Source organism: Mytilus californianus, unplaced genomic scaffold (assembly GCF_021869535.1).
Source record: "Mytilus californianus isolate M0D057914Y unplaced genomic scaffold, xbMytCali1.0.p SCAF_1, whole genome shotgun sequence".
In the NCBI taxonomy this organism is placed as follows: Eukaryota; Metazoa; Mollusca; class Bivalvia; order Mytilida; family Mytilidae; genus Mytilus; species Mytilus californianus.
Window position 1 is genome coordinate 133,825,606 of NW_026262581.1, and position 14,970 is coordinate 133,840,575.

Consider the following 14,970-nt stretch of genomic DNA (forward strand, 5'->3'; position numbering starts at 1 on the left):
GCTTAAAGCATTTTTGAGTTATTGTCCGAAAACTGGAAAATCCCGCTTTTTTTTTTATGAATAAAACCCTGTAACTTGGAAACGTAAAATCTAAAATTTATAAAAATCAAAAGGGAGCTCATGTCAATAGATATCAACAATTAACCAAAATTTCTTGCAAGTTGGTGAAAGCATTCTTGAGTTATTGTCCGAAAACTGGAAAATCCCCCTTTTTTTAATGAATAAAACCCCATAACTCGGAAACGTAAAATCTAAAATTTATAAAAAACGAAAGGGAGCTCACGTCAATAGATATAAACAATTCACCAAAGTTTTATGAAAATTGGTTAAAGCGTTTTTGAGTTAATGTCTGACATGTTGATGACGGACGGACAACGGTATACCATAATACGTCCCGTAAACGGGCATATAAAAATAAGAAGATGTGGTATTATTGCCAATGAAACAACTCTCCACCAGAGACCAAATGACATAGAAGTTTTAAATAACTAAGTCTTCATTTATGGCCACTAACTCATTAATCAGTTTGTAAATTACAGTTGGTCTTTCTACAATTAAATCGGTTACACATGAATAAAGGGAGACAATTGATGATACATGCAATATTGGCACTTTTGTAGATTTTGTGTTGTCAATTCTTTTCTAGACAAACACCATTAAAATTGGTCAGAAAGAAGACTGTTACTCAATACTGTCATATGGTCATTTATGTTGATCTTATTTTGCTGATCATCTTTAGTTTCTGTTGATCCATTATTCTTTTCAAGATAAAAGTCATCAATGGCAGTAACTTCTACAAGAATTTCTTCAAGGTAGACAGTTACTTACATTTTAAGATTGTTCACGTTTGAAAGTTTTATGTAAATAGACAGTAGTTAGATCAACATCTTTAACATTTCTGCCCCTGTCAAGATTTCTCTATAGCAGTTTTAAAGATAAAACACAAATCTTGCATTTAACCCTATGTTCTATTCTTAGACATGTCTACACTCATTTTTAATACTAGATGCCCAAATGATAATTGTGGCAAAGTTTGGTTAAATTTGGCCCAGAATTTATCAGTGAACAGAAGAGGACAGATGCAAGTGATGGGAAAAGCACAATCAGCTGTTTGGTGAGCTAAAAAGTGCCTCCCTTAAGTTTAAATGTTGAAAAGCCCTTAGCAAGAATTGTACATAATCTCTCTGCAGACAAAACTTTCTTTAAAAAGTTGCTAAAATCTTGAATTTGAGCAGTCATGTGTAAAATGTAAGTCAGTGTAATCTTAATCCCCATTATCAAAGAAATATATAACAAGGTATATCCTTCAAACAACATTTTGGCAAGGGTATGCATTAATTTTATACTTCTGAAAGGATATATAAACTAGACCAAACATTAGCTATACTATAAAACTTATCATTTTTGATGTATAAACCCTTTAAAATCAACAACTGTGATGTACATGCAGCTCTCAAAATTGATGTATATCACCCAAAGCTAATGTTTCTCGTTTAATCACATTCTTGTATTTTGTAAGCACCTAAGCTAGCTTTCCACACATTAGATGCAGGAACCATATTAATATTTACTGTTGTCCATATTTGGTGCACTGGGCGAAGTTTGGTATTAATGATTTAACACACAAATTTCTCCAGTGCATGCACCATTCATTTAACAAGTGCTTTCCTTATATCATTTATGTTGAATGTAGGACAGAAAGTCACAATTCAGTTTTGAGATTATTTTTCTTTAAACAAGAAAACGCTAATTTAGAAAATAAAATTTTTGTTTTTTCTTGAACTATTATATATGAAGCAACTTTGTAATTAAAATTTATTCAATAAATATCAATAATGATCAAATAATTGTTATGAAAACAAAATGTCAAAGTGGCTTGGTACTTAAATGGCTTCATTGTGCCAAGAAATATATCCTTTGCATGATTCAAATTTAATAAATTTTCATTTATCAAGGCTTATGAACAATTTCCTAAACTTAAAAAATGAATATATGTAATAAAAAGAAAATATTTCAAGATCTTTCTCTTATATATTCAAACAGTTGTCAACAAATTGTTTGCGACTTTTTGTCCGTTTACCTTTATGTTTTCAGTCATGGTTTAGTTAAGTGAATTCATGACGGTTGTTTTTGCCAGGATGTCATTAAACTTTTGCTTTTTAGTTTTTGGATGAAATAAATCAAGATAATGATGGTAGCCACCACCAAAGGGTTCTGCTAGTGCTGACAAGTAAATTAGGATGTAGGTACTGTAAATTCAGAAATTATTGTGACGTTTTTATTACTACAAAAAAAAAGCGAGTGTTTCAAGTTCATCACAATAAAAACTCATACATTTCAATAGATATTTAACTTCATAAAATTTTTGCAATCACAATTAGATTTCACATTTTTGCCAGAGGACAAGGATTCGCAATAATAAATGCATGCATTAATTTCTGAATAAACAGTAATTCTAAAAGTAATCAGGGTTACTCCAATAAAACATATATCCATTGGAAGGCAGAAATTCTACTGATGCACCACTAACTCATCCCCTAACTCCAAAGAATTGTTGAGTAAGAAAGCAGAAACAAGTTTTGTGCATGTGCACAGTGGTGAATTAGTTGGTTTTTGACCTTAACTTTAAATGTATCATTTTCTTCCTTGCATGCAACACAGCTTCGTGTAGTTGTGAAAAGACAAATTTTGATATTTTTTTTATGAATGAGTTATGTTCAGGCCAACCAGCATAAATTATTTCAATCCACATTTACTGCGACATAACTACGTAAGCAATGTGACATCATAAATAAATGGGGGAAATGCACAAATGTTAAAGGTGACTATGATGCAAAGGTAAATTACCCAATTCCATGTGGTTTAAAAAGTAAGATCGTGAAAACAATTTGTGAGACAGAGAAGTTGATTACAAAAGACCTGTCAATTAATCGGTTGGGTCCTAATGAAGTATAAAATAGGCATTCTGAGAGTTTTGCATGGCAATACATAGTCCCCTACCGGTTAAAAATTTATTGTATTGGAACAAAATTCGTAAGGGTTCCACGGAACCCAGTGTCTCGCCTACTTTTTCTGTTAATCGCAGGCTCAACAAAAATGAGGAAGTAAATCAATAAAAATATTCCTCTTGATACTATCTTTTGATTGTAAGAAGCTTCTGTCCAAGTTTGGCAAAATTCCAGGAGAGTTTATGAATCTAATAAATGTTTAAAAACTTTAACTGCAGACTGAATGTAATGTTAACTGGAAGAAAACAAAATTTCCTTCTAGATACTAGCATTTGATCATAAACAAGCTTCTGTCCAAGTTTGGTACAAATCCAAAATAGTATAAGAAAGTTATTAAAATTTTAGAAACTTTAACCACAGAGTGAATATGTTGTTTCCTGGCAGAAAATCTAAGTCCATTTAAAAGTAAAATACGGAAAAAATGGATTTATTTTTTTACAAAATTTCCTTCTAGATACTAGCTTTTGATCATAAACAAGCTTCTGTTCAAGTTTGGTACAAATCCAAAATAGTATGAGAAAGTTATTAAAATTTTAAAAACTTTAACCACAGAGTGAATGTGTTGTTTCTTGGCCGAAAATCTAAGTCCATTTAAAAGTAAAATAAGGAAAAAATGGATTTATTTTTTTACAAAATTTACTTCTAGATACTATCTTATGATCATAAACAAGCTTCTGTCCAAGTTTGGTAGAAATCCAGGATAGTTTAAGAAAGTTATTAAAATTTCAAAAACTTTAACCACAGAGTGAATATTTGTGGATGACGACTACGGAATGTTGGATCGCTATGTCTCGCTTTTTCGACTAAAGTTGAAGGCTCGACAAAAATGCTAACTTGATCTATAACTTGACATGGTGTAAACTATATAACAAATATCAAGTCAATATCTTCAAGCATGACGAAAAAAAGTGTTTAAAACTGATTATTTAAGTGAATTTTCTAAGTCAAAGGACGAGAACTCTGCACAAAATCATCAGACCGGGACAAAATTCGAACTTGATCTGTAACTTGTCATGATAAAACTATATACCAATCATCAAATCAATATCTTCAAGCATGACAACAAAAAAAAATGTGGAAAACTGATTGAGTGAATTTTCTAAGTCCAAGGACCATAACTGCACAAAATCATCAGACCGGAACAAAATTCAAACTTGATCTGTAACTTGTCATGATAAAACTATATACCATTTATCAAATCAATATCTTCAAGCATGACGAAAAAAGTGCGGAAAACTGATTATTTGAGTGAATTTCTAAGTCCAAGGACCATAACTCTGCACAAAATCATCAGACCGGGACAAAATTCGAACTTGATCTGTAACTTGTCATGATAAAACTATATATCAATCATCAAATCAATATCTGCATGCATGACGATAAAAAGTGCCGAAAACTGACTGAGTGAATTTTCTAAGTACAAGGACCATAACTCTGCACAAAAATCATCAGACTGGAACAAAATTTGAACTTGATCTGTAACTTGTCATGATAAAACAATACACCAAATATCAAATCAATATCTTCAAGCACTAAGAAAAAAAGTGTGGAAAACTGATTTACCTGACTAACAGATGGACAGACAGACGGACGGAGTGCAAACCTAAAGTCCCCTTCGACTTCGTCGGTAGGGGAATAATAATATTAGACTACAGATGATTGATGAGTTTAATCTCATGATTAGAGCACTACAGTAAAGAGACAACATGGCAGATACAATGTACTGAAACATGAGAATGGTTGAACTGACAGGATGATCACACAGTATATTGGAACAGGTGTCAATCAAAAGGAAAAATCAACACAAGTTACATGATTATACGTTAATTGTCACTGTTCTTAACTTTAGCACCAGTAATCTTTAGTACTTAACATTTTTAAAAATATAAATATATAAAGACCATTAAATACAAAAATTGTGTAGATTGATCGCGTTATAGCACTTAATTGTTCCTGAGATGTTGTTCATGAAGCAACTGCCTCAGCTGGTGGCAGTACATCTCCCTCAGCTTTTTTCTTGTCCACTTCCTGTAAAATACAGATAGAAAACAATGAATACTGCAAGTTATCCCCTACATTACTGTAACTAGGACTAAGACTACAAGTCAAATTTTTCTTTCTTTCAAAAAGATTGCTTTTCCCTTTTTTTTTTTTTTTTTTTTAAATAACCTCTCCTTGTACCTAATGATTCATATTTACAGTTGAATAACAAATTAAGACATGTATAATTCAAGTTTATTTTTACTCAATAATGACTATTGCCTGGCATGGGTATGGATTAGGCAGTACTGCAAGCATGATATAAGATAAAATTTTGATTCTGATTTCAAGATGAAATTTGTTTTACACTATTTTTTTTAATGATGCATCCAGTGAACCAACACCTTCTAACGGTACAAGCTGGTAGAGAGTAATCAGGATGGATACCCGAAAGTATGCTGCGGTTGTCTTAAAACCTCAGGAAAATAATGCTACACAACGACAACAACATCGTAGATTACTGCAAGGAAATTCTTTATTATGGTCTTCATGTTTCGCCACTTACGGTGGCGTCTTCAGGACAATTTAAACATAGAAAACAAATACTGAAGTACATAAAATGCGGTGCATATGGGGTTACAAAGGTTATCAAGACGTTACGTCACAATAATAGATTTGACGACGTTAAAATGAAAGTGAAAGTAAAAGTTAATAATAAGTTGTCAGTGTCTTTTCCAAAATGGACAACATCTCACAGGACATTCCGTACCATTCAAAAAGGCTTCACTCGGAAAGAGGTACTTCTTCCAATTGCGTCGGGAATATTGTAAGATGTATGGTAGTCACACATGTAGGGCATGGTGGAAGTTGCGGTGAATTTGTTACATTTGGCGGTTGTGGTACTTCAGTATTTGTTTTCTATGTTTAAATTGTCCTGAAGACGCCACCGTAAGTGGCGAAACATGTAGACCATAATAAAGAATTTCCTTGCAGTAATCTACGATGTTGTTGTCTTTGTGTAGCATTATTTTCCTGAGGTTTTAAGACAACCGCAGCATACTTCCGGGTATCCATCCTGATTACTCTCTACCAGCTTGTACCGTTAGGTGTTGGTTCACTCAATGCATCTTTAATATTTTTTTGTGAACCCCTGCATCTAGACTATCCACCTTTGCCAAACCAGCTTTGTATTTGACAACCACGCCGCATTGACAAAAAATCGACCCCTTCCGAGATTGCCGAATTATTCTAGAAAGTCAACAACGAACTACTACCACTCAAGATCCAAAGAAGACCACTGCAAAACGTAATGAACCGCACGATTTTATTGTTTAAATGAACTTGAAACATGGATAGTGTACCCAAATGTAACAAATTCACCGCAACTTCCACCATACCCTACATGTGCGACTACCATACATCTTACAATATTCCCATCGCAATTGGAAGTAGTACCTCTTTCCGAGTGAAGCCTTTTGGAATAGTACGGAATGTCCTGTGAGGTGTTGTCCATTTTGGAAAAGACACTGACAATTTATTATTAACTTTTACTTTCACTTTCATTTTAACGTTGTCAAATCTATTATTGTGACGTAACGTCTTGTTAACCTTTGTAACCCCATATGCACCGCATTTTATGTACTTCAGTATTTGTTTTCTATGTTTAAATTGTCCTGAAGACGCCAACGTAAGTGGTGAAACATGTAGACCATAATAAAGAATTTCCTTGCAGTAATCTACGATGTTGTTGTCTTTGTGTAGCATTATTTTTTTTAATGTTAAAATAGAGGGCATCCTCATTTCTTTTGTACTTTTTTTTAATCCTTTACAGTAATTGATATTATTATGCAATCAAACCAACTATTTATGGATAAAATAAAAATATAATGCTTCATTACACATTTTTTTTATCATTTATTAATTAAAGTTAAATAAGAAAACAATTCTGTTTATGATTTTCATTGTTTTTCATTAGAAAATGTATAAATTTAACAAATTTTTGCAACTTAAATCAATAAATGAACAATGAAGTTGCATGAAAATATATACTTGTAACTAAGGGGATCTAACCGAATGTCTATTAAATATAATTTACAAAAAATAAACAATCTTTGACAAGTGAGTTGGAAAGGAATGATGTTCTTAATGGAGTCAATCTAACAAATGTTAATTCAAGACTATTATAATCATGTTTTATTTAGCCAAAAATCTAATTTATTTTTATGTACGCTTCAGGTACAAGTGCTTAACCCTTTTGCCAATGAGTCCCTGTTTAAAGGGATTCACACACACAGACAGCTGACGACGAGTCCTGTTTTACCGGGATCGGAATACCTCTTTTATATTTCCCTCTCAAAACAGTGCAAACACGAGCTATCTTTCTTTGTTGAATACCCGGATGGAAGTGTAAACATGGCGACCGTTTGTTGAAAACCGTGTCAAAATCAGAGGAAATTTACGAGAATTTGAAATGAGGGAACATTTTTTTTGAAAGAATATGGAAGAATTGAAGCCAAACTAGTATACTTTTTAGACATAAAATGTCGTTTTATGTACAAAACACTTGGAATGGACATCGTTCAGTGTAAGGAATTTGTACAGCCTCATTAAATTTTTCAAAATTTTGCCGTTTTGGGTTAAAAAATTACGATTTTGGGTCAAAGTGCAGAATTTTGAGAATTTCACCTAGATAATGCTGAAAATTTGAAAATTTGAATATTTTATGAAGAAAAAATTATCAAAACATGAAAAAAACTGTGAACATGGTGTTAGTGAATGAAATAAAGACACAAATAACTACAGACAAGTTTTTATTGACATTTATTATGAAGATCTCCCACTTGAGTAATAGTAGCCAGGGAAGCCATCTTATCAGAGTAGCTTCTGTCTGGGCAGCTATCGGTGAAAGGGTTAGAGTGAAAGAAAATACTTCGATTTGTTTGCAAAATAATTTTTTGCTTTGAGAAAACATACAACCAGTCTACAAATTCAAGCTTAATTTTATATCACACAACTGGCACTTCAACTAGTAGTGTACTCGTGACGCTGTTCTGCAGTTTGACAGCAAAAGGTGTGAAGGCCTGGATCGAGGATTATCATATTTGTTTACCAAATGTTGTGGCAAAAAAGATGTGTTTATAACTTAAAACTGATATTAGGGATTGCTCATTTGAATTCAATATTGAATCATAATCTGATTTTAATAGTTTGATATTATGGTGAAAAATCTTAAGAACAAAATGGCACTGATAAAAAACAACTTTTTCACTTGGATTTCTACTTAATTCATCTAACATAAATTAAGCAGTCAATCAGTCAACATAAAAATTGCAAAATACATCTATAAATTAGTTTTAAAACTTCACCAGTCCACAGTTGTCTAACTGATTTTGTTTTCTAAATATTTATACAACAAATAAAGAATCTACTTCGACCATGGCATGAATCTAGGTCACAAGTTATATGGCAATCTCGTGATAGCGTAAAGCCAATTCCCAGTAAAAATGAATACTACAACAGACTTACACCAGAATTAAGACTAGTTTGTTTTGTCATCAATACCAAAATTCTATTTAATTTCAATGTACTATTCTATGAATTTATACAAACAACCCTGAAGTAATGGCCAACATCATGATCATCTTCAGAGATTTTTATTTCACACCCTGTTTATTTGTTCATAACTCTAAAGTAATGGCTAATAACAACTAGAGGCTCTCAAGAGCCTGTGTCGCTCACCTGTATTTACTGATGCTTTGGAAATCATGTAAAATAAGGTTAAAATCATAATTAATAGTATTAGATATTAGATATTATAATGATATCTAAGATAATAACAATAAACTGTTTCGCTGAGCCCAGCTGGATACGCCCACAAAGGTCCTACCCTGAACAGTTGGGGCAAAAATGGACACAATATTCAAGCTTGATTCAGGTCTGAATTTGGATTGTAATTAAATATTAGACAAATTATAGGTTTCTGAATAAATGTAGTCAAAGAACTTGAAATTGGTTATATGAATTGAATTTATATTCAATTAAAGATTTCTTGCTGTTGTGCAATACTTAGTAAATCTGTTGTCAGACTATAAACAAATAAAGTTCAATTAATTCTCAATATCATATTAGAAATTTATGAAAATAAAAAGGGAGCTTACATCAATAGATATAAACAATTCACCAAAATTTCTTGCAAATTGGTGAAAGCATTTTTGAGTTATTGTCCGAAAACTGGAAAATCACCCCTTTTTTTAATGAATAAAACCCCATAACTCAGAAATGTAAAATGTAAAATTTATAAAATTCTAAAGGGAACTAACATCAAAACATACAAACAATTCACCAAAGTTTCATAAGAATTGCTGAAAGCATTTTTGAGTTTTTGTCCGAAAACTGGAAAATCCCCCCTTTTTTTTATGAATAAAACCCTGCAACTCAGAAACATAAAATCTTAAATTTATAAAAATCGAAAGGGAGCTCATGTCAATAGATATAAACAATTCACCACAATTTCTTGCAAGTTGGTGAAAGCATTCTTGACTTATTGTCCGAAAACTGGAAAATCCCCCTTTTTTTAATGAGTAAAACCCCATAACTCGGAAACGTAAAATCTTAATTTTATAAAAAACAAAAGGGAGCTCATGTCAATAGATATAAACAATTCACCAAAGTTTCATGCAAATTGGTCAAAGCATTTTTGAGTTAATGTCCGACATGTTGACGACGGACAGAGGTATACCATAATACGTCCCGTAAACGGGCGTATAAAAAACTGCAAAATTTCTGTAAAATTACTAACTCAGGGGCAGCAACCAAACAACGGGTTGTCGGATTCGTCTGAAAATTTCAGGGCAGATAAATCTAAATCTGATGAACATTTTTGCCACCTGTCAGATTTGCTTAAAATGCTTTAGTTTCAGAGATATAAACCAAAAACTGCATTTTACCCCCATGTTCTATTTTTAACCAAGTTGGCCATGATGGTTGGAAGGCGGGGTAATCGGACAAATTTTTTAAACTAGATACCCTTATAATGATTATGGCCAAGTATGGTTAAATTTGTCTCAGTAGTTTCAGAGAAGATGATTTTTGTAGAAGATTACAAGAATTTACTAAAAATTGTTAAAAATTTACTATAAAGGGCAATAACTCCTAAAGGGGTCGACTGACGATTTTGGTCATGACGACTTATTTGTAGATCTTACTTTGCTGAACATTATTGCTGTTTACAGTTTATCTCTATCTATTATAATATTCAAGATAATAACCAAAAACTGCAAAATTTCCTTAAAATTACCAATTCAGGGGCAGCAACCCAACAACAGGTTGTCAGATTTGTCTGAAAATTTCAAAGCAGATAAATCTTTACCTGATAATCAGTTTTACCCATGTCAGATTTTCTCTAAATGCTTTGGTTTCAGAGATATAAGCCAAAATCTACATTTTACCCCTATGTTCTATTTTTAGCCATGGCGGCCATCTTGGTTGATTGGCGGGGTCATCGGACACATTTTTACCTAGATACCCTAATGATGATTGTGGCCAAGTTTGGTTAAATTTGGCCCAGTGGTTTCAGAGGAGAAGATTTTTGTAAAAAGCTAACGACGACGGACGCCAAGTGATGAGAAAAGCTCACTTGGCCCTTTGGGCCAGGTGAGCTAAAAATAGTCATCTCTGGAGTTATGAAGAAGTTGCCATCATGATTTACCATTACTCCGTTTGTTCCGTTAACTGTAGCATCACCTGCTCCATCCTGCTTCGTTTTCTTTGTGTCTGGTTCTTTTTCTTCATCTTCATCAGGTTTCCTCTTTAAAATAACACAATGTTAAAGATTTTTTTCCAGACTTCACAAAATTAAAACATTTCAGGCAAAGTGATTTGAATCAAGTTATAATTGGCATAGACCAAAGATAAATAAATGAGCGGACACAGATGCCCCGCTTGTAAATATATTGGCCGGAATGGACAGGAAACCGGTTTATTCAGGGTTCGATTTACTCAGGTTTTACTGTATAATCTTGTTTGTTCTAAGTCTCCCTATAGCATATTTTTATGAGCACTGTACCTTAAATAAAAGCCTTATAATGGAATGTTCTAAAAGTAAAGAACTCACCTTTCTTCGGATCAAATGACCGATATTACTTGCTGGCTGTAAAAAAGAAGTATTATATTACCCATTTAGTTAGAAAAAATATGAAATTTTCTTGAATAGTTATATCACAACACACCTGGTAATATTGAAAGATAGAAAAAGTATGCAGCAAATATAGATTTTAAAATTATTATTTTATTTGGGAGATTATATTACCAAAAACAGTTATTCTATTGTTGATAGTATCTAAGAAATTATGATGACAAACCAACCATGAAATGATATCAAGGTGAGATGAGCCGTGTCTGGCGTACATCTATACCATGCAATCATTCCATATACCAAATTGATGATTTATTGCTTACAGTAACATGCAAACATGACAAAGTCCAGTGAACCCAGTCTACGACTTATACTGCCTGTAATGATTTGTCTTCAAAATAGCTGTTCTATTGCACACAACTGAGAAAAAAAAAGAAAAAAAAAAAGGAACTTTGATTAGCAGTCACTGAACCATGAAACTGAGATTAAGGACAATGGACATATGCCAGATGGATATTTCAGAATACAAGGCATTTGTATCAAAGATATCCAGGTTTTATACCTTATGAAAAAGTGTTATACAAATAGATTACATCATCTCTAGATTATCACCTCTCTATCTTGCATTCTGGAATGTGACAGAAGACGAGAAATAGAATTCTCTAGAATGGATTCCTTTTTGTTTTCATTGATTAATTTAATTTTCAAGTTTCCACTTAACACACATACCTTACTATCTGTTTTACTTTGTTCTGATTCTTTGGCTTCTGATCCCTATAAAATACTGTAGCAGTTAAGATTATCTCTCTAAATAAGTTCAATGTTCATGTAAGCTGCACTTTAGAATACATTTAATTGGAAGTGGGTTTCTTATGGTATTTTTAACAAATCTTTCTAAAATTGTCCGTTAATAAATTTTGAAATTATAAACTGTGGTTTAACTACCTCAGGCAAAGATGGAGAGTTGTCTCATTGGCACTCATACCACATCTTCTCATCTAAAGTTGACCTTAGATGGATTTGGCTATTTTGTCATATAGGTCTTCAACTGTTTTCGTTATTATACATCCTTGGCTTTCAAACATTCGGCTGTGAGAGTTCCTGATGAATGTAAACCCAGAAAAGTGCTTCAAATGCATGAAATTTATATCATTTTATCATTTTTGAAAAAAGTATATAACAAAACTAACAGCATTGCTCAGAACAAACTAATGCTTTTACCTAGAAGCTACCAATACTACCATTTTGATGCCACAACTAAAGAATGGTTATTGCAGCAAAAGAAACAATTAAAAGACTGTTTAGGGCTCACACTACTTCAGAATCATGGGGAGAAGTGACTTTTCTATTTGAAACTGATAGGGAGAAGTGGTGAGACTTGTAAGAAAAGTGCTAGTTTGCTCACATCATTATTTTATAATATTTGGTTTTTAAAATGATAAATCTTGCCATTGTATCCTATTTATTAATTCTTTTTTGTATTGTTCTATCCATTTTATTTCATGCCTGAAAATACCACGACCGTAACAGTTATCTCAGTTTGTTTCCAAAATTGTCATTTATAGTTGCACAATTATTAAGTTCACTTTTCAGTAAATACAAACTAAAAATCCAGCACTGTGTCATATGTAAAGAAAACAAAAAGAAAAAGGAGCAGGAATTATCATTTATCAATCATCAATTAAACTTCAATGAGGAAAACTATTCTGTTGATGATATTCATTGTTTCACATTAAATAAACTGTTAACACAGAGATATGTCTCGCCTTTTTGTAATTTTGATAATGCAAGTGTTGAAATTAAAATAGCAATACTTTAACATGTAAGTTATGCAAATATTCAAAGTCAATGAACCATGACTGAAGGTACATGGCTAAACAATCTCCATGGAAATGAGACGTGCCAATGCTAATACAACTGCATACCAAATACCATTGACTTATCATAAGTCATTCCCTTTAAACAAACCTAAACACAAACATTAACTTGTAAACATGTAAAAGTTTCCAAGTCAATGAACCATGATGAGGGGGTGGGGCTATATAATCTTCATGGAAACGAGACTTGCAAATGCCAATAAATTTGCATACCAAATATCATTAACTGATCTAATCACAAACTAATACATGTAAACTAGGCAAAATTTTCAAAGTCATTAGACCATGATTGAGGAGGCGGGGCCAAATATTCTCCATGGAAATGAGATGTGCTAATGCTTATACAACTGCATACCAATCAACATTGGCCTACCACTAATGGTTCCCCTTGAACTGACCTAATCACAAACTAATACATGTAAACTAAGCAAAATTTTCAAGTCAATAGACCAAGACTGAGGGGGCAGAGCTAAATAATCTCCATGGAAATGAGATATGCCATTGCTTATATAACTGCTTACCAAATATCATTGATCTACCACTAGTGGTTCCCCATAAACTGACCTAATCACTAACTAATACAGGTTAACTAAGCAAAATTTTCAAAGTCGATAGACCATGAATGAGGGGGCAGGGCCAAATAATCTCCATGAAAATGAGATGTGCCAATACTAATACAACTGCATACCAAATTTCATTGACCTACCACTAGTGGTTTACCATAAACTAGACCTAATCACAAACTAATACATTGTTGATGATGCCACCGGAAACAGCATACCTGTCTCACTTTTTGACTTCGTCAAGGCGAGACAAATATGTATAAATTGAAAACTTTAAAATTCAATAAATTGAAACAATGCATTTGCATTAAAATATATACTTGAAACTGTGGGAATCCAACCAAATGTCTAGAAATGTGTAATGCATGCCTATTTTTTCACTTTGCCAGACATCTGCAAATTTTGTTGTATTTCTGTTAATTGTTAAGTTTGCTCAATTTTTACTGTTATGTTTCCTATGAAAGAAATCTATTTATAAAATGATAACTTACAAATCCAACTGCTTCCTTTGCCATTGCTTTTAACTGTTCATAATTTTTCTTTTCTTCTTCTGAATCTTCAATCTATTAACAAGAAAAGTTAGGAATGGAGGGTTCTTTTCTCTTTAAATTAAATGAAGCTTCAGAGAATGTTTCTTTCTCACTTGTTTTTAAAAACACAACAGGTTTATCTTAATGCCACTTCAATAGTACAATGGTCATTATCAAAACAAATTTATTATCTATTATGTAATTCATTTCAGCAAGTGTCTTTCTTCTTTTGATACTACAAAGAGACCTTACCTTGATATTCATCTTGGCATGAGGAACAATTGAGTAAAATTTGATTTACAGAAAACCAAGAAGATCTCCCCCTCCATATAATGCCATTGGTTGACATCTGCATTTAATGTTAAACACAGTGTTCCACATATCAAGTTTTCTCAAAGTCTGATACAAGCAGTAATGTGAATATAAAGCATTTGTAACTTTGTAGTTATAGGACAAGTTGGCTGACATAACATTATGTTAACAGAGTCAATAAAATGCTCCTTTCCACTGATTTAGTTGATACTGAAAGTTAAAGCCATTACAGTATTTTGATCAGCTGCTCACCTTTTGCCTCATGTCAGGAAGTAATTCATTGATTTCTTTGATTTCACTTTCTGCCGATTTTTTAGGATCATCTACAAATAGACAAAACTTCATAGTTACTGCTAGGGAAATGATCGCCATTATTTCATAATAAGAATACAAAACTTACTGCTTGACAATCTTGTACAGCTTAAAAGATCCTGTTGAGGGAAATATCTATGATCCCCTGATAATTAAAATGGACTACTTTTTCACTTCAGTAAACAGAGATTACATTCTATCGATACTGTAAAACTTGTTTAAACCAAATGTTCATTTTGATATGCTTAGTGATGT

General features: G+C 32.5%; 1 protein-coding gene across 4 annotated transcripts in view; it reads right to left on the reverse strand.

Moving 5' to 3' along the window:
- Positions 1-4,662: 4,662 nt before the first annotated feature.
- LOC127735257 (histone-binding protein N1/N2-like) overlaps positions 4,663-14,970 on the reverse strand; it is a 34,419-nt gene continuing 24,111 nt past the window's right edge. For 3 of the 4 annotated variants that reach the window (XM_052245403.1, XM_052245395.1, XM_052245379.1), the window contains 6 exons: positions 14,656-14,726; positions 14,053-14,124; positions 11,851-11,895; positions 11,101-11,136; positions 10,696-10,794; positions 4,663-5,036 (listed from right to left, as the gene is read on the reverse strand). In XM_052245403.1, the coding sequence (XP_052101363.1) occupies positions 4,974-5,036; positions 10,696-10,794; positions 11,101-11,136; positions 11,851-11,895; positions 14,053-14,124; positions 14,656-14,726 (386 nt within the window). In that variant the 3' untranslated portion in view covers positions 4,663-4,973. The remainder of the gene's footprint in view (positions 5,037-10,695; positions 10,795-11,100; positions 11,137-11,850; positions 11,896-14,052; positions 14,125-14,655; positions 14,727-14,970) is intronic. The other variant, XM_052245385.1, reaches the window with a different exon arrangement.